Below are 22,712 nucleotides of genomic sequence, written 5' to 3' on the forward strand. Positions count from 1 at the left end.
GAGGCTGGGCTGGAGAGCCGCTGGAGAACCGGCGTGAGCGTGGTTGTCACAAAATTAGTGTCACAACTCTTGCTGCTTTATCTTTCTGGCTGTATGGAACGTGATGAATGGGAGTAGTAAGAGAGTTGGGCTTGTCTGTCCTCACGCTTGTAAAACGTGTGTGTGCATGACACACGCAACGCTGAATCGTTACTAGCTTACTGAAGTCACTCTCAGCCACCAAAACCGAGTTTCTAAGCAGTTCTCTTGATTATGCTTACAGTTTGGAGGTTTTCATATTTTTCAGCTTATAATATTTTCCACTGTTAAAGGAAGAAAGTGCACTCATTTCTGTATTTCTACATTTGTGTTTGATTTCTAGGAAACAAACATTCAGCTGCTCTGAAGAATGAAGATGTTGCTCAAAGGTATAATTTCTAGCAATATGTGGCCTTCATGCTGCTTTACCTCACTTTGAAATTGCATTCTCTGCCTCTTGTGGTTTTTTGATTTCTCAAAGTGCCATGACTAACTTCAGGAGGTCACCAGTATCAATGTCATGCAGGCTTGTTTGGAGTGCTGCTGTGTAACTTCCAACAGCAGCGTATGTGTGCATTGTGTAGTATGCTAGAAGTATATGAAACTGACCTCCACCGTTGTATTTCCTTACTCTATAGTGCTTGCTTTTTGCCATCTTAATTTCTTTGATACTCGCCATTTTTCTTTATTCACTTGAAAAACCAAACTTGAGAGAAAAAACCACTTTCTGCCATGGACAGTTTACCTGAATATTCATTTGTGTCTGTAGTAGAGCTACACTTGCAGGTGAACAGCGTGGACCTCTGTCGGTTAAGGCAACAGGATGACTGTACATTGACAGCCTCTGTGGGAAGCACTGCCAAATAGAAATCAGAGACACTAGGTGGTTGCTTTCTGGGTATTTACTGGCAATGCTATAGTGGCGAGACTCGGGAAATATACTGTAGTGGTGTTTATTCAATTTATTCCTTCCTTTACTTTGTACCCTCAGACTCAGTCTTGTCCCAGTCTTTTTTTCTTCCAGCTCCCATTCTCCTGGCAGCACTCAGTAACTGTGTGTCCGGGGCTCTTTGTCCAGAGCCAGTTCTGGGTTTCCCTCTGTTGCAGAAAGAGTTGGGTAACTTGTATGGAAGGACTGCAGTGCAGTTAGAGTCAATGCTTTTCCTGACCAGGGTAGAAGTAAAGCAAACCAAGGCTGAAAACTGCTTTGTGGTTATTATAGAATTACTAGTCCAGTTACGTGGTGCTTTGTTTGGCCAACACAGCGTGATGCAAAGAAATGTAAACTACTGTATTTCAGACAAAAGGTAAAGATACGATTGGATAATTCATTCATTGTCTGCTCTGTTACAGGAAAGCAGCTCTGGAAGCTGCTCTGCGAAAGAAGATTGAATTTGAGAAAAAAGCACTGTCTATTGTAGAACAACTCCTGGAAGAGAACATTACTGAAGAGTTCCTTCTGAGTTCTGTAGGTGCTGCAAGTCTTTATACTATTTCGTATCTTACTGTTCAACTTTTTTTAAAGTTCTTGGAAGAATTTACTGCGGTTCGAAGTAGACAAACCATTTATTCCCTGTCTCATCAGTTCTGATGATGATGGCCTTATTTTCAAGGGTTCTGCGGCGAAAACATGCGCTGCTCTTGCAGGACTGTACACATTTATGAAACCTCACTTTATTACCACAGCCTTTGTTTATGCCTCTGTGGTTCTAGACTGATAAACAAAGTATAAAAATTTAAGTCTCCATCATGTCATCTGTAAATTTAGACAAAGTTTCTATAATGTGCCACAGGATCTGGCAGCATTGTTTTTTCTGTAACAGTATGGTGGTTACTCCTGTTAAAGTTGTACGTAGGCTGGTAAATAGATGTACAAAACATGTAAATAGAGGAAAATCATGAAAATGGGTGTCACACTAGAGGCAAAAATATGAAGCTCTTGTATAAATAAAAAGAGGTGCCCATGTCTGTCATCTTTCTGTGTTTACCCTTTTCCCATTTTTTACTGTGTAGGTTCTAAATGTTGTTTATTAAACTTACTAGATAACTGTTTCAAAATTAAAAATATTTATGTTCTGAGTACAAAAAATGACAGATTTTCTGGTATCTGTGGTTGAACTATTTTCTTGTCATTTTAGGGAAAATTTATTACTCCATCTCACTATAAAGACGTTGTAGATGAGCGATCCATTATCAAACTATGCGGTTATCCTCTATGTCAAAATAAACTAGAAAATGTAAGTTGCTTTTTTGTTAATGCTATTATCATAAGAATCTTCACAATTTTTATTCTCTTGCATTTTCTTTTTAATTTTAAATTTACGATATTAAACATAGATTAAACTGTCGTCAGTTTTATCATTCCGTTTCAGTATAATCCTTCAGAAGTAAAAGGTAAAATTTCATCAGCTGACAACCATTACTGTATGACAGAATCAGTCAGCATCTACTTTGACAGTAATAAAGGTGAACTAAGTATGGCCTTTCATGGCCTTTCTTTGTGCATGCAAAATCTTTCTAATCTTGGTCCTTCTTCAGTGTAACCACATATTTCTGTGAGAAGGCTTGAAGTGAGAAAATAATACAATACAGGGATATTACTATGTGAGTGCATGTGCATCTGCTCTAAAAATGCACGTTATCTATATTGTGGTCATGCTTGTTTAGGTATGGTGTGTTGGAGCTTAAGCAGAAGGAGTTCAGTTAGATAATCTGTGATACAATACCAGTTGGGGTACGCTTGATTAGCTGGAGAAAATCTACTCAAGTACAAAAAATTTTACTGTTTGGGACTTCATATGTCCCCACAGAAGTTCACTTGGAAACTATATTTCATGGAAGTTCCTCTCTAGGTTTGTCTGGGAAGTGGTGGGGGTCTCTGACAGGAAAGTCTCAAGTGCATATAGATATGCATATGATATGGGGGAAAGAAGAACCTGTCTGTAATTGCCCGACACTTAACACAAGTACAGTTTCTACCACAGCAACTCCGTTGTTTTGTGTTCATTGCTGGCTTTCTTGTGATATCAAAACAATTGAGAGGAAGAACTGGTGGTAGTGTGCAATTCGGTTAAAACAGAGCATATTGCACATATTAAAACATGTGAATTAAAAATGAAGTTTTCTGTAAAGTCATGATGGAAGTAACAGTCTTGCTGATGAAAGCATGTTGTTTTAGGTGCCAAAACAGAAGTACAGAATTTCAACAAAAACGAACAGAGTTTATGATATCACTGAAAGAAAGGTATGGTAACAAGTCTATTTCTAAATTGTATTTAATGTTGTCTCGACATCAGAAACGCATTTTGTTACAGCAGTGTAATACAAATAACATCTTATGCAGTCCTTAGTGTGACTACGTTTACTGTTCTTTTTTTTTTGAGTACTTTCAGCATAAAACCTACCTCTTCACAAAGTCCATTTCTTTCTTGAAGCATATTCATGCGTGTGGTCGCATAAAAGTCTCTTTTGACTGCACACTGGATACAAAATCACTTACAGGTGCTTCAGATGCTAAATTGTAGGATAAATATTTCTAGGGGCAGAACAAATATTTTCAGTGTCATTCGTACGCATTCCTTGTCTCTGGTTACAACTCTGGGATACTCAAAATTCTGGGAATTGCTTTCTCAAGCTACCAGGCAAGACACCAAGAAGAAGTGGGGTGTTTTGTCTTGTTCCCTTATGCAAGTTTGCAGGTTAATTTTTCAGAAGGTATTGGAAAATTTTAGATGTTCTGATATTGCAAAATATCAAAGTTCTGTTGCTTCATTATTAAACACCTGAATTTTATTGCATGTCTTTTAAACCGAATGACCATCTTCTTGGTCAATTCGTGGTTCAATTGCTCTTTGAACAGTTTTGGTTGTTTTTTTAATTATTGTTATGTAGAATCCAACACCGTTTTGCTTTTCAGTATGTAATAAAAAGTGCAAAAAACAAAAAGGTGGGGGAAAAAGAAGGTAAAAGTGACTTGTGGGGAATGGGATAGACGTATTTGATAGGTTTGGATTTTCAGGTGAATCAAAAACCTAGTCATAGGCTTAAAAAGAAGTATGAATTAGTACTTAATTTTTCAGTCATAAAAAACAACGACTTTTGTACCTTTCTGTGAGTATTAAAGTTGTCTTTAGTCATACTTTGTTGTTTTTTTCTCTTTTTTCCAGTGCTTTTGCAGCAACTTTTGCTATAGAGCATCTAAATATTTTGAAGCTCAAATTTCCAAAAGTCCAGTGTGGATGCGAGAAGAAGAAAAGTAAGCCTAATCTTATATGTTCATTGTTCCTTTTAAGAATATTATATTCTCTAGCCAAACTTCACTGCTAATTAATTAGCTGCAGTACAGCAAAATGATGCAGCTGAAGCAGAGGTAGTTGATTTTAACATGTTAGCTTAGCATGGTGTTCATTTTTTTGTCTTGTTGCCATGTTGATTACAGTAATCGCCATGATTCAATATTACTGATGACTAGTAAGTAGGCATCACCATGTTAGTTTAGAGGGCAGACCAGTCATAAATAATAGTCAACTCCTATTGCTTTAATACTACGTTTTAAGTATTTTAAAATGTACTCATTAGAATTGGATTTTTAACATACAGGATGGATTAATCTTACCCTGTTACAAGAGCTTATCTAATTTTAGCACAGCAGTTGGCATGGTTTTAACATTAAGCAGTGAATGTCTGCACCTGAAAGCAGACCGTAAGGTGAAGAGGTTCTTCTCCCTGTGTGAATTTCAGGTTGCCCATTTCCTGGCTTGGTGCAGTACACGTTGTGGCACTGTGGGATGCAATCCGTGTGCCTAGCTTAGGAAACGTAGGCTTGCAAATAATGAATTGAGCCAATGGGTGTCACTGTTCAACAATAAATATTTGTCTAGAGGATGTTCAGCTGAACTTATTCAGCTTTTGTTCTCCAAGACACTACTTTTCATTGTCTCTTGGTTTTCAACCAAAGAAACTAGCTGAAATTATGCGTGTTAGCTCATTTTCACAGTTCAGATCAGTCATATGAAATACCTGATCAATAAGAGAAGAGATTTAGAGCAGCCTGATCTGATCTGAGGGATTCTAGTAGGTAAAACTACTCTTCATTGAATGTTCAAGTATTTTTGTGCTATTCTTTTGCTGTCTTTAAAGAAAGTACTTTTAAAATTTCCCTTTATCCTTAACATTGAAAGAGTATAGTTCTGATGTGTCTCACATAGTTAATTATTTATGCAGAGAGAGGGGCAGACAGGTGGTATTTTCAAAAACAAACAAACAAAACCCCAGATAGTTCATGGCTGGATGTATCTGTTTGCGCAGTCACGTGCCTGTAGACACACTGATACACATTTACACATTAGGATATATGTGAAATTCTTCTGGCAAAAAAGGCTATAACCTGTCCAAAAATCTCTGAAGAAGAGTTCTGTGGAGTTAATAATTTAAATCATTGCATGTTACCACCTTCAGTTTCCAAACTCAGTACATTCATATGAGCAATGCAGCTGTCATCTGATGTGGGGTGTTTCGTACATCATCTGAGAGGTGTTCGAGTTGCACTTAACAAGGGGCAGTGGCCACGAATTATCACATGGGTGGTTCAGGTTGGACATGGGGGAAAAATTGCACTAAGGTTATGGTGGCATGAAACAGGACACTCAGCAATGTCTTTGGAGGTTTTCAAGATTTAAACTTCATGAATTTGTGGCTGACCCAATGTAGTGCTGATGACAATTGCATTAGAAGCAGGAGATCAGACTAGAGACTTCCATTTGTGTGACTTACTGAATCTGTTAAATGTTCAACATAACAGCGTCATGCTGCAGGCACATGAGTTGTGCTTTATGTATAAATGTATGTATAAACCTGCTCTCGCTAAACCCTGCTTTGAAGAGAGACTGTTGACTAGAAGATCCTCAGACATCCCTTTCAACCTCAACTATGTATTTTATGTTTTAATGTATATTTCAAGAGCATTGATATATCAGGAAAATCTTCATTCAGTGTCTTCTTTTTGCAGACCACCAGACATAGAGCTGCTGAAGGAGGGACAGAGGTACACCGAGCAATCATTTTTTTTGTTATATGCACTTACAGTTAGAAATACTAGCATCGTATCAGGTGAAAGGGCAGTCTTTGATTTCCTGTATTATAGAAAAGACTTTATTAGGACCTACACAAAGGATTGTTTTTCTGGTTTAGTGTTCTCCTTTGTGATTCTAAACCAGCATATTTGATCTGTATGATTTAGTGTACAGCTGCTCTTGGCCTGTGTGTCTTAACTGAGCCTGTTGAAATCTGAAACAAATAGACTGTTTGTACTAAGCATATTTTATACTATCTATTCTTTATAAAGAAAATGGTACCAATTATATGTGATGAAAGCTTTTATACTTCTTAATCTGAAACATCTATATCAGCTGAAATGAAATCATGCGACTCTGTCATCTCTCTGTACCTTGCCCTGTATTGTCTTTTTGTTTGTTTTCTGTTGCCACACATGGCCATTAGATGGCAAACTTACATATGCTAAAATCAGCTCTGCTCTGCCCCTGGTTTTAGGGTACTGTATTCCTGTGTATGTTAAGATGCCTATCTTAATTTTAAAATGGAACTCCTCATCATGCTAAGTCTGACATTCTTCTGTTTAATAATAGCTTGTTTACTGTTCTTTTCTAACTGCCAATAAGCAACTGAGAACTCACTTCTCTTAATAGTGTCTATACTTGTTATCTTGATTGCAGAACATGACAACTCTTTGAGTTCAAGAAGACTTTTAGAAGAGCAGCTATGATTCTTAAAGCAAAAAAGTACACTTCTACTATGAGGGAAAAATGCTTTATTTATCTTTCTTACATAAGAATGAAAGCTATTACAGGTAACATGCATTTCTTATTTCATTGATGGCTTGTGTTTTCTGTTGCAGTGGACAGACTGGAGAAGAGGTGAAACTGCGTGATGAAGTGGTTAAAGCATCTGACATTGAAAATCCTGGGATATCTTCAAATCCATGTGAATCTGGTTCTCATGACACAGCCAGTGACAGCAGTAGTGATACTGAACAAGAATTTGTTTCTTCTGTCCTACCAGGAAGTCAGTCAGGTTCAGCCAATTTTGCTCAGCAATTGCACAGCATCCTCAAAAAGAAGCATGCTCAGAAAGTCTATTGCAGCCCTAAAACTGAAGACTCGGATGTAGTAGGAGCCACTGAACGACTATCTCATTGTAATTTAGATGCTCAGGAAGAAATGCATGCTTGCCCAGTTAATAATAAGACAACAGCAACACCTTCAAAAAATCCTAGTCTAGGGAAATCAAGTGCTTCAGAAAACAGTGAAAATACCTGCGGTTCACAGATAGTGTTTCTAGGTGTGAGCAGAAGAGGAGCAGAACATCTTAGAAGAACACTAGCTAACTCAAAAGAGCATAAAACCCCTGAACTGAGGCATCCAGTTAATTCCAAAGGCAGTTTATTAGAAGTGCTTAAGCAGACACTTACAGAATGGAGAACTGAGGAAACTTTAAAATTTCTCTATGGCCCAAACTATACTTCTTTGAGTTCATCAGAGCACATATCATCTGCTAACCAGGAGAATGAAGAACTTGATGAGGATGACTTCGATACAGCTGATGCTGTAGGGGAGTCTGAAAACAGTTTGAACTATTCTTTGCCTTTCGCCGGCCCAGGTGGAATAGTTAAGCCTGTGCCTAGTTATGAAAAGTTAAAAGAGGAAACAGAGTTTCTAGAACTCCGAGTAAAAGAGTTCTATAAAGGAAAGTGCATCTTGGCGGAAGAGGCGATGACACGTGCACAAGCAGAGGAACATCCAAGCAAAGACAAAGTAAGCGTCTGGTGGAATAGTGTCCAGGCTGTATAAAGCCTGCTTTTGAAGAATTAATACAAGCTCTCTGGTTTTGTCATCATAAGTGAAAAAGTATCTAGCATAGGGAACGGGACAAGTAGCTTAGCTGCGTACTATATGTTGGGTCAGATCAAGCAAGCTTCTGTCCATTAAGAAATTACTGGTGGGTTGGTTTTTTTTTTTCTATTCAGAGATGAGTTTTCTTATGTTTAAATATGTCACAAGCTGTGACTATTTTGATGCACTGACTTTAACAGCTATAATCTAGTATTTAATTAAAGTTTTTTTGTTTCATACAGGATGATCAACAGGAAAATTTCACCTTCCCACTTGTTGAGTCAAATGCACAAATGCAGATTAGAAAGCGAATTGTCCTTGAAAAACTGAGAAAAGTGTAAGTATCCTTTACTTTGGTAAATGTCAAGCTGAAGTTAGTGCTCATTCATCATCGTTTTAAATAACAAACTCCTGGTGCAATGAGTGAAATTCTGGCTTTTTCTAGGTGACCTTAGTCATAACTTAAACCTGGTATTGCCCTAAAGCTCTTTATTTATTTCTGAGACAGTCATCCGCATTACAGTTGCGGACATCAGTTTGCACAGCCTGCTGTGCTAGATGTCAGAATCTCACCGGTGTCAGAATCTCAAGGTGTTCTTCTGAAGAAACCTGTCCCTTCCTACAAGCATTGAAGCTTGTAGTTGACAGTATTCCAGGCTGGCATGACAGCATGTTCCTGCTCTTCAGTAGTTGGCAGAAGTCGATGCAATTGTGCCATTACCGTGAAAGTTTTGGTGGTTTTGGGGTCTAAATGTTGGTATAACACATGGAGCTTAAAATGAGAATGTGAGCTTCAAAAACAAAGAAATTCCACAGCAGATTCTTTATCTTCCTCCTTTCCCTCAGTTATCTGGAAATAATTTAAACTAATTAGGTTGTTTAAAAGCAAATTCTGGTGGACAAAAAATCTGAAATATTTAAATAGCTGTATGTACCAACTGCTGAAGTCTAAACTGAAAAGCCTGAATTTGGGGGGAGTGCAAATATTTGTCCTGTACATTAAGCATACTGATAGCCTATAGCTACAACCCTTAAAGGCCTTCAGGGTTGAATTTTAAAACTTTCCAAACACCAGACCTCTTTCATATATGTAAAAGGGCTTTGGAGTCCCAGAGAAGAGATTAGGGCATCTCTACTATAGCTGTTAAAATTATTGTCAAAGTCGAGAGGACCTTAAAAATATTCCTGTCGTCAAGGTGATGCAGATAAATGAGTGTTTGAAGACCGTGATTGTGGTGGTTTTGTTAGGGGTGTTGTGTTTTTCTGTGGTTGCAGTTCGTGTTAGTTAGCCAAACTAGATTTTGCAGAAAGTTTTTTGTTTTAATAAAAAACCCCACAACCAAAACTCCCCACCCCCAAAAAAACCCTCCTCCATTCTGTTTCTCTCCACCCGCAACAAGCATGGACAGGCCACAAAAATGAAATGTAATCGTGCTGCAAGAAAGGTGTCTATCTCTTATCTTTCTGAAAGTGTTGATGTCGCAGATATACCAAGAACTAGTACTGTATAGTAAAGCAGTTTCTTGACTATTTCGAATTTTTCCGCAAGTTAGTCAGTCATTTCCAGCTTCTAGCAAAATTTCTGCTGAACTTTAAAAGTCTGGTATTCCATGCAAAGAGGATAAGAAAGACAGAATTTTTTTTTCTTAGTTTCTTCTAAGGTTTTATTTTTAACTATCCCCTTCTTTAATTGATCATTTTAAATTTCATGAGGTGATGCAGTAGACCTGTCACACTCAAGTCAGAGAGACCATTTTCATTGTGATAAAGCAATGTTTTCTTGGTGTGTGCCGATGAAATCAGTGGGAATATGAATATGCCCAGCATCGTAAGAGTCCTGTGTTCAGTTTTTGTAAAACGTGTGGTGATGTAAGGGAGAACAGAAATCTTGATTCTTTCTGCAATATTGATGCATAAATACATAAATAACTGGATAGTCAAATGCAAGAGGATGTTAGCTATGAAACAAGTAAATAGAGACAAAAGTTTTATCCTAAATGTAAAACGTAACACATGTTGTTGCCAGCATTTGGAGATATTGACAACTAGTTAAACAGCACGTGCGGCTTGTTGTGTGCTATATCGACTTTTCACACAGTCAAGTAGGGAGGCAATCTGTCTTTTTCTTTCTCTTGAAATTTTCTGATTGCCATACTATTATTTTGATTCAGGCTTATAGTAGAATGTTACTTCTGTTGTATCTATGTGAGTGTAGGGTTAACAAATACGTCCTCTGTGCAAACCGTGTGTAGACGTACTTTCCCTTTGTAGTAGTATTTTTGAATCAAGTAAATATAAGTACTTGAAACATTTATGAGGCCTGGAATTCTAATCCTCATAGTGTGAGCACTTTGATTTTTTTTGGTAAGAATGTCTTGTCAGAACCGACATGTGAAGTTAATAAGAGTATGCATGTAAAGTTATATTTAATGTCTTTTTTTACACTCACACTGAGCTGGAGCTTCTTATTTTTAAAAACAAGCTGTTGTAAAGCAAAGAGGTTGCTCAAATACCACTCAGAGGAATCTGAAAGGTAAACTACAGGCCTGATCTGCTGTAAAATAGTCAATCCTTATGAACTTTGATGGAGGTCCTACTTGAGAAATAACGAGAAAGAGAGGAAAATGTATATTGACTGGTGTCTTTTGCCTTCTAGATTACCTGCAGTTTTGGGCCCTCTTCAGATTACTCCAGGTGATGTTTACACAGAGCTAAAAAATCTTGTCAAAACTTTCCGGTGAGTATTGGTCTTTACTTAGAGATTCTTCTTGATTGATTAATTAAACATGCTGTTGAATGGTTTGTGATTTGGGCACAGAGCAAGGCCCATTGCAGATTTGCCCGTCCTGTCTGTGTGTTCATGTAGGTAATGTCACATTCCCTGTGGACTAACAAGTCAACCCTTTCTGTGCTCCTGACAGTGGCTAGGTCACCAGGAGTATTTGTAGATTTTTAAAAACTAGGCCAGTGGTCTCTGGAGGATGATGGTGAGTCTTTTAAAGGTTCTGCTACCTCGTCACCTCCTATTAAGCGTGAGTTTCTGAGATCTGTCTCTTTCTTTTGCTCTGACTCCCTACAGCCAGGCTAAATAGTTTTAATGTGATTAATAATTGTTGCCTTTAACTTCTAGAGCCAGGAAGAAGGTCCAGATTGACCTGTCTTGTTCTTTATTTCAAGGGGAAGTAGATCTAGTGGATGTTTTATCACCACAGATGAAGCTTCTGCTTCAGTCAGAAGCACTAAAAACAATATTTGGAAACATTTGAGTTAAAGAAGGAAGGAAAACAGAATGTTGGTAACTTCTCTGAACATTTTTAGGTTTTTCTTTGGGACACAACTTTTGTAACTTAGACCTAGATAATTTCCTGTATTGTCAGGAAAAGCAGCAACAACAGTTGCTAACTCTGTACGATGTCATTCTTGAACATTCCCCTTGCATCCCCAACCTGCATGAGGTCTTAGATGTGAATTTTCCAAAACTCGTTCTTGTGGCCTTTGCCACAAGGAGTGTAGGCTTTGGAGAAAAGAAACCCAGCTCTGCACGATTCCTTATGATTTATTTGATGTCTGGAAGAATGCCACTATAAGACAGGTCTCTATACATGAGATTTTTTTCTGTGGCAGATAGTCTTTTCCTTTCTGGTGACTCTGTGCATGATCTGTTTTATTTGAAAGAATTATTAGTAATTGAACTTCGTCCTGTAATTGCAGTCTTTTAACTTGTGATTAATTTTTTATTTTAGCAACACTGAAACCTGGGGAGATACTTTTGGTTTTATTGGAGCAGAATGTATATACTGTGTATATATGTACTACTTGAATAAAATCTTTGTGTCTTAAAACAGTTTTAGCTCTGGAGTCTAAATGTTTAATAATCATTTTAGCTTATGGATTGGTAGAACTGGAAAAATTACATTTGTTCTCTTCCAATCTAGTTTTGTATGATTAAGTAAAAAGTTCTGGGAGGTTCTCAAAAGCAGATCTTCTTTTTTAAATAATTTCTGCTGTTCAAAGACAGTGTGGCTTGAATATGAAGTTTTGGAAGTGCTTTAAAGCAAAGGAGCCTTGAAGCCAAAATGGACTTCTGACACTGTATATATATACATCTGTGGGTTTACAGAATGGAACCAAATCTAATTAGTTTGGACTCTGATCCCAATACCTGGCTCATGTATTTTATTGTATTTTAAGAGTGTCCCCTGATCTATTTCTGATCTCTCAGGTAACATTTTGTGAGTTTATTTCTTAGTCTTTTTTGCTAGCAAGTAAGTTGAAGGTAATGGTAGCAACTTCTTGGGGCTCCCTTACTGTAAAGATTCCAGATAAATTGCTTATTAGAAATGCAGTGTTTTGGGCAGGGGATCTTGAAAACAATTGTAGGCATTACAGAAGTGCTAAGGGCTTTCGTGTATGTGTATAGATATAAATAAATGGGTTTTATTGTCACTGATAGTAAAAGAATAAAAAAATACAGGAAATAGAGGAGCAATAAAACCTTTGGGCCCTTTCTTCCTCTAGCTTTTCTGATCCAAAAAGGTGTGTTGATACACAAAAGCCAGTTCATGGACGTGAAGTTGAAGGTTTGAGTTTCTGGTTCTGTACATATGAGTGGTCTCTCCGATTTTAGGTTGAATGCTTTGGCAGGGGGACCTGGGGTAAATTTTGAACGGTATTTATGTGCGCAGTGTATAGAAATTTAAACATTACTTCATTTGTTAATGTGGTTAAGTAGCTTAATGACTATGGAGGAAGCATTGATTAATGTTAGTGCTCTTTCCTGCTTTCTGTACTGGAAATGCTTCAGGCTGAAGAACTTGCCAAAGAGGGTAGGAGATGAAACACATGGCTGCAGTAGGGCTTAGCTGAAGAAGGGTAAAAGAGCATGTGGTGAACTAAGCAACAACAATTTTCAGCTCCATTGGTTTTTAAAGGAACACTTGCAGTTCAGCCTCCTTTGGGCAGCATTTTATTCAATCACTACTGCTGGGAAACGCACTAGAGGGATCTCAAGAGACATTTTAGAATGGTTAGAGCTCTTCCCAAACAAAGTCCCTCAGTGCCTGTAAGCTTTTGTTATGGAAGCTGAGATGTCAAGTAATTCTCCAGAGTGTGTAAAGGAACTTTGTTAAAAGAGAGGAGAAAATCAGTTATTTATATATAAATTGAGGCTCAATTCTTTTGTTTGTGAATGTGTAGTTGGGATTTCTTTAGGTGTAATATTTCATATTGAAAATAGAATTCCTCCTGTATCTTATGGTTGCAAGTATTTTAATTCATTTTATGGAGCTTATCATTGACATTGAACTCTGTCAATGAATACGATACAGTTGTTCCCTAAAGATGTGTTCAAGGCTTCTTATCACAGCTTTGTCTTACTTTTTGTTTCCAAGAAAATATTTTAGCTTTTAAATATGTATCAAGAGTGTGTGTTATCTGGTGTTTACACTCACCTATAGACTTTTACCTATTACCCTTGTTAAGTGGAATTTTAGATTCTGGGTTTCAGCAGTACTTTGTTCATAGACAGGGTTTCTGTATAGAAATGTGAACGTACCAGAACATTAATGACCTTTTCTCAAGTAAACGGGCCTCTCTTGAAGGGAGCCTAAGGTTATAGCAGTAGCTCATTTTTGCTGTTTGTCATCAAACTAAATTATACTACAGTGTGTAAATATGTTTCTCTTTCTCAGGGGTAGAGGAGCGGTCTCCTATGGTTAAACTGATTTAGTTGAAGCCTAAAGAAAAACAATCTATGCTTTAGTATTTGCCTGTGCTGTCCTTCACTCATATTAGTTCAAGTTTCATAAAAATTGTAAGTAGCTGAGGTCCCCTTAAGTCACATCTTTTATGTCCTAATTTCATGAAGTCAGCTTGCTGCCTTGTGGAATAGGCAAACAGCCAAACTAACAGGTCTTGTTCTTGAACTGAAGTTACATGTGCCTGCACCTGGGAATCTGAATGTGTGAACAGAAAGGCTGCTTCATTTGCAAAGATGCTGGTGACTTCGCTTTGCAACAAAGATAAATTGTAAAATGAAAGAAGGAAAATCTTCTCCATTTGGGACACATTTTTTCTTCTTCTCCCAGTGTAAGAATGCAGACATACTGGGTAAAACCGAAAGACAGCGAACATGGACCTCTTTAAAGGAATGGTTTTTTCACCAAATGCACGTGTAGTACCAATAACTCGTTGCTACTACTAGTCAAATTCATAGCAACGTGTTAAAAATTGAGCTCGTAGATTCATAGGTGATGAGTATATTCTCATTGTAAGGAGAAACAAACTTCTGGAACAGAAAATAACACTAAAGAATATAGTTTTAAAAATGGGTATAAAGAAAAAATATTTTTGATAGATTGTTTTATATTGACCAGTTACGTTTCTTGCATTGTATTCATAATAATTGGTGCTAAGTGCACATTAGGGGTTAACTAGCACAGTAGTAATCCTGGTGTCCATCTGCTATTCACCATTGGACAGTGTTCCTGTGATCACATTGTTTCCTAGAAATTACTTTAACCTTGGACTCCCTGTATTCCTACAACTTCCATATTGGATTTTAGTTTCTTTGCAGGCTGGGCACTAGTCAGTTATTGGGAGGTTATTTAGGATGGAATTTTTATGCCTTTTACTCTTCAGTCCTTGTCCTGTCAGCTTCTGCCACTTGGATCCATCTGCTTAGTCTGAAATCCTTCATAGCGTATTAAAACTGCTACATGAGTTCTGCTTCTTAGTGGATGGTGGAAGCGGGCAAGTCCAGCTGCAGTGCATCTGGCTGGGGTGAACCACAACACCCACAAACCAGCAACTAAGCATCCACAACTATTTGGGATCATCCAGTTTTCTTGGCCTACCTATCCTGCCCTACAGAGGCCAAGAAAGCAGAGACATTCTGTTTTGAAAAGTTGCATATTGTTGTTGTTCTTTGGGAAAGTTTACCCAAACTCTTTAACAGAAAATATGTCACTGCAAAACTCAAATCATGTGCACAAAGTTTATGACAGAAATCTAGTGACCTGACTTTCATGGATTGTTCTGAACTAACAGTTTTGGCTAGAGGCAAAACAAAGAATTAATGAACCATTTTTACACAGGACTTGCTCTTCCCTGTTTTCTGAAAGCTTTGCTCTTCAGAGGCCTTGGTGTTGACACACAGCTTGTTTTTCAAAGTGACTGCCCTTCCACTGCTCCTTATTATTTAAGGCTTCACACCTGTGGGTTGCTAGCTTTAGTCTGATCTGCCTGAAATGGTTTTTTTTTTCAGCTGCACAAGTGTGTTAGAGCAGGTGTTGTACTGAAAGGTTGCTCATTGGGGAAGCCTGGCTGTTCATCCAGTCCAGTGACAGCAGTACATCCGCAGATCCATCTTGCCATATCCTGCTGGTTATCCGAGTCTTGACTACCTCCTTCATAAACAGCGTATTGATGGCAATGACTAGTGTTCAGACCTTGCCAATCAATACTAACACTGAGTAGGAGTTAATTGACACAAATAACTGCAGCTCTCAGTTTGCGTACGAGAATGACACCTTCTGTGCTCTAATCAATAATAACTCCTTGTGTAGCTTTGAAATAAAGCTGCTTTCTCTCTTTGACAGAGTTTTCCCAGGTGTCTTGGAGCTGTCTCTTCCATTGTGTCTCATCGTAGCAGATTAACTGGAATGTTACATATGAATTGCCTGTCAAGATGATTCCATCAGGCATTTCTTGGTAGTGTTTATCACTGTCATCAGTACTGAGTCAAGATGTTCAGCCTTTGTTTTGTCTCTTGTTCTATAGCCAGAAAAATGTAGCAGTTTACCAGTTTCTATTTCAAATAGGAATTGGTAAAAATGAATCTTTTAATAACTGAAATAATCTGTATTTACCAGAACTATTGGTTCTAGTTTGATGTGAAAATTCCTGTACATGTAGTATAAAACATTGCTTTTCCTTTCATCATTTAACAAACTGCAGGCTGTTGCGACACTACTTGAGTAATCATTGCTTCAAAATCTTATTTTCATTGGAAAACTTGGTGTTTTGAGGAGGAAAAAAGGATAATATGGCTTTGATCATTACTATCTGTAAATAAAAATTAATTTTATTAATCTTTAATATCTTTCTGAAGTAGGCATATGCAAAATGGTCCTATAAAATATCTTATTCATAACTGCATTTTTAATGAACATTTTTTAATATAATCTTCCATATTCACATTTTGAACATAGTTTTGGGAAATTAGTTAACAGAATTTGAATTTTAACAATGGCGAGTAGCAATACTTTTATTTTTCCACTTTTTAACACATTTTTGGGGTAACTATAACTTACGGGGGAAGAAAACCCTGGATTTGAGTTTGTAGCCAGGTATGTAATTTCAAGCAACCTCCCATCTTCACCAGTGCCTGTAGAAGCTGGTGTGAATGACAGGGTAGCTTCGCTCTGGTTCTGAATTTATACCAGGCTGCATGGAAGGGAAGCAGAGAGCAAGAAGGAAGCAAACAAAAGGAGTCACTTGCCCCTCAGTATTTCTTCGGGTGGTGCTGTCTGAATGAATGGAATTAATCTGCTAGCCTTTTTGTGTGCCCGCAAAGCCACAGCTTTGTTTTTAGTTGTGACTGATCCGTGAAATTGCTTGTCTTGAACACCAGGGTCATGCCTAAATTTAGCCATAGCAATTCACACACAAATTGATTAACGTTTGACTCAAAGCAGCTCTGTCCTATTACAAAGTTCAGACAAATGTGGCAGCAGGTATAAAACGCAGCAGCACTTCTGTTGAGCCACCCGTGTGGCTCTTGATTCACACCTCGTTTTCTTCCTCGTGTATCTGCAGTGGCTCTCATTGCATAAGTTAGAATTCCAGGTTTCCATGTGAAAAACAAGAATCGTCAGAGGACTGTCTCCAGTATCTTATAAAATCCAGTCTGTTTCCACAACATTAGCTTTTACAGCAAATCTGGATCCAAAGCCAGCAGGGGGGAAAGAAGGCCCATCTTTTCAGAAACGCATGTGCAGTTCCTGAGAATTTCCCAGTGCGTGTGAGGGAGAGCTGAGCTCCCACAGCAGCCAGGACTATTTGTGAGCCAATTCAAGGAATTAGCTTCTGTTCACTCTTCCCCATCCCACTTTCATACAGAAAAAAGAGATACATTGGAAATTCTGCAGTTCCTCCATTACAGGGTTAGATGAAAGAGAAGCCTGAGAGTTGGTGAACTGCTCAGATACAGCTGTAATCACTGCACTGTAACTCAGTTTATTAAGTCTTTTAATGGTAGACTTAAATTCCGCAGTTAAAATCCATTCACTTTCACTCTGAAATATTCTGATTTTTTTTATTATTTTTTTTCAGGTTAACAAACAGAAATATTATTCACAAAATGCCTGAATGGACTCTAATTGCTATTGTTTTGTTATCTGTGTAAGTACCCTTTAATGTCAAATATTTTCATACACAACTGTCTTAACTAGCTTATCAAGACAAGATATAATTTTCAGATGAAGGGAGGGAAAGATTTCTTTAAATTAACTGGGGAATCATGAGAAATATTTTTTCATGCAAATGAACTAAACTGTCTTGACAAAACAGGATTTGTCCTTCTTGCAACAACGTGTTAACAATGGACAAGCTTAATGTTACAAACAGCTTTGGGAGGTTTTAAAGGGAGCTGGTGGAGTGAAGGAGGGATGTATTTTTTTCCTTTTGCTGCTCGCAGACATTCTTCCCCTCTCTGAGAGTAGGGCAAAATGACGTGTATTGTATTATTAGGATTTGGCATAACTCTATTATTTTCACCTCATTTTACTTCTATTTCTTAAAATATTAAAGTCAAATTGTTTCCATAAAGATATGTTGTGCTTCTAAATATGTTTGTTTGAATATTCTAGAAAACACCTTTGAGAGGGGAAAGCTTTTTTAGCAACTCCCAAATTTCTGAAAGGAATACTGGTACCCAGGTTCTTTGTTTGTTTGTTTGTTTTAAATTCTACGATTAGATTTATTACTTAATATTACGGTACTACAATGCCTGCAGTCCTCCTTGTTCTGCTTACAGTAGAATTAAATTCTTTCCAAAGGTTTCCCTAATGGGAAGTCTGATTTTATTATAATGTCTTTCAGTGAACTTCTGCACGGAGGCATGATCTGTAAAAGCTGTAGCAGTGTGCATCAAGTAACTTCCTTAATTTATATTTTCCAAATTCGTGTACATTTCTGAAGTTAAAGATACAAATGTTGCAATGCGTAAAACAGATGGTTCTCTCCCAAATTTTCATTAAGCATTTAACATCAGTTCACCTTTTTAAGAAATCACTGGTGGTTTCACTCAGTCTCAGACCCTGCCTTTCAACAGGGTTAAGCCATCGAGCAATCTTTGTATGCCTTTCAGCTTGAATGACAAGACTGCAAAAATCTTATTCCAGGGACTGTTTATTACCACACTGCTGCTGCCTCTTTTGGGCTTCCTGGGTCACTGGAGCCTGTAGGACAGAGAAGTACTTACAGACGTTCACAGGTCAGGAAGTGTTGTGGGCCAAGCTCGTAACATCGCAGTACTGCACTTACTTTCCTTGATATTACTTCAGTCTGACACATTGTTCAGGCTTTACTGTCCCAAGGAAGACTATACCAGCAGGCATTAGAGTAGGCTTCAGCGAGCCTTACATCTGTGTCACCCAGCCAGATACCGCTCAAATGATTCATTAAATCAGAACACAGAAAGTAACTTTACTTGAATGCCTTGGCATAAATTTTTAATCAACTATAAGAACAAATCTTTTGTCATTTTTACTATATATTCTTCTGGTTGAATTCGTAATTTGTGAAACAGATCTTATGAATTTTTCAAGTAGTTTCTGTGCTTAAGGAAATGGTAACTCTTTTGATTGGAAGTTAAAATATGTTGCTGGTCTCTCCGTGTATGATGAACTCTAAATGTTTACATAGCTAATGATTGTTCTACAATTGCTTTAAAATGTTATACAAGTAACAGGCAGTCTTGGTAGCAATCAGCAGGAGCAGAGAACCAAGTCTGTCTTTACTTTTGCTTTCTAAGGGTCCATCCCTAAACAAATTAATTATATTTGACCTAAAATAGAGTACATTTTATATCTAATATTATTCTAATGAAATGATGAGTAGAACTCCTGTTGACCTCAGCTTATGGTAACGGTTCTTGCGAGCTCATGATTTTGAGTTTTTGAACAATTTCTCTCACAACCCTTCTAAGAGAGGATGTGGAATAATGTAGATGGCATAGAATGAGTGCCAAGATTGCTCTAACGTGATGAATGTTGCATCGTTTCCAGAAAGATTAAAAGAGAACAAACAATTATTTGGGAATTCTAATCACACTTGAGTATTTAGTGCAAGCCAGAAGCATGCAGCAAAAGGCTGCTGAGGATGCGGGCAATCACTTGCAGACAGGCCTTCAGGTTGTGGCCCTTTCCCACCTCCTGCAGTCTGCCAAGAAATCTGTCATATCTTACTAATATTGTTCATTAAAAGAGTTACTAAATCTTCTCTGGCTTCCCCTTAGCTTTACTGAGAGATGATGCATTTTGCAGCAGATTTAATGTCATTTAGATGGCAGTTATATGGGGCCTGAGTCAGGTGGCTCTTTACTAACTTCTGTCACTGAAAGAGGAGAATGTTTTCAGAATACGTATTCACAGGTCTTGACCTGATCCCAGACACAGGATGGTCATTTTACTCCTAACACTAAACAGTGAAATAGCATAAGCAACCCCTTGAAGAGGATAATACTTCCCCTTCCCAGGAGGATGAAAGATCGTATCGCAGGTGCCCTGGAGTGCAGGAGGTATAAGAACAGAGAGTACAGAAGGTGGAGTGAGCGTGGGATTTCAGGGTATACCTCCAAAGAAACTACTAAGACTTCAAGTATTTTTTTGTTTTGTTTGGAAGGAGGCAGGGTTATTTTGTTTAGAGTTACAATTGTTGTCCTTTGCTTGCACCCCTTTTTGTGCATCGATACTGTGGCTCACCACTTCCTTCTCCTATATGGCTAGTGTGTGCTGAGGACTTAACTTCACAGTGCGCTTTCAGAGTGCCCTAACTGTGTTTGTGATGGGCAGAACTGGGCAGAATAACTGTTACCATCACTGCTGTATTGAATTCAAGTGTCATCACTGCCTGATACTTTGTATTATGTTATGATAATGCTATCCTTTCTTCACTGGCATGTGCATGTTAACTCTTTGTAGAGTACAGGATGTTGGATAGTCATAACACCTAATTTATTTTGCTGCTTAAATTAGACCTAGGCTCCCTTTTTTGTCTGCCAGTGCTTGAGAAGCTATGTGCCCTTGAGTTCACTGACTTGTAAAGAAACCTGGGCTTCTAATTCATTGCTCTGAAATAACGTGCCTGAAACAAGACAGTGTGATTTTCTTTCTCAAAATAGGAAATAATGGAGGTTGCAGCAGTGGAGCATTTCCTATTCCTAGTGAACAGCTGGATTTATTCAATCAAATTTCCTATAAAATATGAACAGCCAGTCTCAGCCTTTATTGAAAATCTAGCCCGAGGCACTCCTATCTTTATGACCAGCGCATTCAGCAATGCTATATCGACCTTCTTACAGTACGCTTTGACAGCCACAGAATGGTGTTCAAATAATTGCATTCGTGCCTCTCATGGAGTGACTCTTTAAAATTACCAAATTTCTAACTTATTTATCATTTGTAATAATTTTGGCAGTGGCAGATTTCTGTGTCTTCCTGTTGCAATGTTTAGTACATTAAGCAGAATCTTTTTATTATAGTAATAACTGCTTTATAATGTACTGTAACCTAGAATACAGACGTTGCATCTTTTTCTCCACAAAGAACTTTGCAAGGTATCAAATGAAGCAGATAAAGAGATACAAATACAGTAGTTCAAGAAAGAATGGAGAAAGCAGTGGGGAGATTGGTTCCTATAAGAGCATGGGCACTTGCTGTTTTTAGCGTATACCCCTGGTACAGTCTAATGGAAAGCTTTCAAGATATTTTCAGGAAATGTCTGCTTTCATCTTACTTATCTGAGCTGGCTGGTTCCAGTGAACTGTGGTCAGCTTCATCTACAAAACCTATGCAAGAGGTTCCCCGCTAAAAGCTTTGAAGCATTTTAGAAATGTTCTGGGATTAGTTTATAAGCATGCGGCTGCAGTATTTAAACAAACTCGGAATGACCATGATCACTAAACAAAAGCCATCATTATATGTGTGCAGCCACTTTAGATAAATGTGTCGTGTGGAGATGTACTCTAGAGGTTTACTCTCTTGGAGATAACTGTTCAGGAACTGGAGAATCTCGGGTTCAAGAATGCGTTTTTACTTTGCACACGAGAGCACATTTATTGCTCAACACTGACATTTCTAAATTATTTTAAGAGGAATTCAGATGTTTGTGGTGTCACTGCTGTGTTTTTTGTCTGAAAAGGTCTGTATGTTTGAAATGTACAAATATATATTGGTTATGAATCAGACTTGCAGAGTGACTCTTTACTACAGAAATCACGTAGAAGTCAGCAGAATGATCTTTTATTTAGCAAGTCTGATGATAGAAGATTGGTTCTAGGTTTCAGCTGAGAAAAATAATTTATCATTTAGTTAGAAATGTAATTATTTCCATTTTGCAGGACCAAAAATCTAGAAGTCTTTATAAAAGTGTTTGAATGTGCTCGTAGTATTGTCTCTACTCTTGGTCTCTATCTGTAGTTACATTATTGTGTGAAATAGAGAAAAGGCAAGTTTGCCTTAACACATTAAGAAAACCTAAAAGTATATTCTTCCCTTTTTTTCCTCTTAGTAATTGTAGATTGTCATTTGATGAGTGTGAACTCAAGTAGGTTTTCTGTTAGGCAGTTCTTTCCTACCAGCAGTTTCTAAGCAAACTCAAATATGCTTATTTGGCGTATTGTGGAGGAGATCAGTATTACTTTACTTCCTCCTAGCATGTTCCAGTATTGCTTCGGAAACATTTATACAACAGTATTTTGAGAGATTTGCAATGTTACTCATTGGGTCATTAATCAGTGCTAACTTTAATTAAATATCTTCATCATTCATAAGGGAGAAAATAGAAGAAGCCTTCGCAGTTTCAAAGAAGGTGTTTCTCCTTATACAAAAAACACTTATACAAAAAAAACACTGTGTTGCCTAGTGCTGCTAACACACTAAAGTGACGCTGTGGATTTCACTGCAGCACACACAGCTGCAGTCTCTGTCCATTCTAGTATCCCTCATGGACTGGTATGCCTCTTGGACAGCCGGCTAAACGGGGGATTTGGATGTGCTGTGTAACTTTTAGGCATGCCCAGCACAAACTCTGAGATGAATCCAAGATAATTAGTTTCCTTTCATGGTTCTGGTTCTTAACCACATCTGCAGGAGTGGATCCTTTGCACACACTGTCTCCTGGACTTCTGCTGCTTGGAGCTACGGGTGGTGGCTCAGAAAGCTGTCTTCTCTGCACCTGCCAGTTTTGCTGCCCAGTGTAAGGGAAGAGCAGGGTCATGGCTTTTTGCCAAGTGTCTTCAAAATCCCTCCACAGGTTAGAAATCTGCATGTTCCCCGCAGCTGTGGGCATTCAGACTGAAGTCATGCCCAGCTATGTGGAGCTGGCGTGCAAAAGGCGTCACCAGTTATAAATTGTCCTTCATGGTGGTCTTCTTATGACTAATCTTTTGTGAGAATCTAGCAATACTTTTCCATTGAACATAATTTCGGATATTCTGCTATAGTTACCCTTAGGAACTTCATATTCCCTATGTACTTGTGCATTAAGAGTATGGTAGTAGGGAAA

General features: G+C 37.9%; 1 protein-coding gene across 1 annotated transcript in view; it reads left to right on the forward strand.

The window, feature by feature from the left end:
• Window positions 1-361: 361 nt before the first annotated feature.
• The window catches only part of RPAP2 (RNA polymerase II associated protein 2), a gene marked incomplete at both ends in the record, with an annotated part of 49,764 nt that continues 27,413 nt past the window's right edge, over window positions 362-22,712 (forward strand). The window contains 10 exons of the mRNA XM_010145842.1: window positions 362-407; window positions 1,372-1,486; window positions 2,157-2,255; window positions 3,197-3,262; window positions 4,185-4,273; window positions 6,026-6,061; window positions 6,932-7,847; window positions 8,168-8,262; window positions 10,582-10,662; window positions 17,259-17,327. Of these exons, the coding sequence (XP_010144144.1) occupies window positions 362-407; window positions 1,372-1,486; window positions 2,157-2,255; window positions 3,197-3,262; window positions 4,185-4,273; window positions 6,026-6,061; window positions 6,932-7,847; window positions 8,168-8,262; window positions 10,582-10,662; window positions 17,259-17,327 (1,612 nt within the window). The remainder of the gene's footprint in view (window positions 408-1,371; window positions 1,487-2,156; window positions 2,256-3,196; window positions 3,263-4,184; window positions 4,274-6,025; window positions 6,062-6,931; window positions 7,848-8,167; window positions 8,263-10,581; window positions 10,663-17,258; window positions 17,328-22,712) is intronic.

The sequence above is a fragment of the Buceros rhinoceros genome, unplaced genomic scaffold, assembly GCF_000710305.1.
Source record: "Buceros rhinoceros silvestris isolate BGI_N320 unplaced genomic scaffold, ASM71030v1 scaffold33490, whole genome shotgun sequence".
In the NCBI taxonomy this organism is placed as follows: Eukaryota; Metazoa; Chordata; class Aves; order Bucerotiformes; family Bucerotidae; genus Buceros; species Buceros rhinoceros.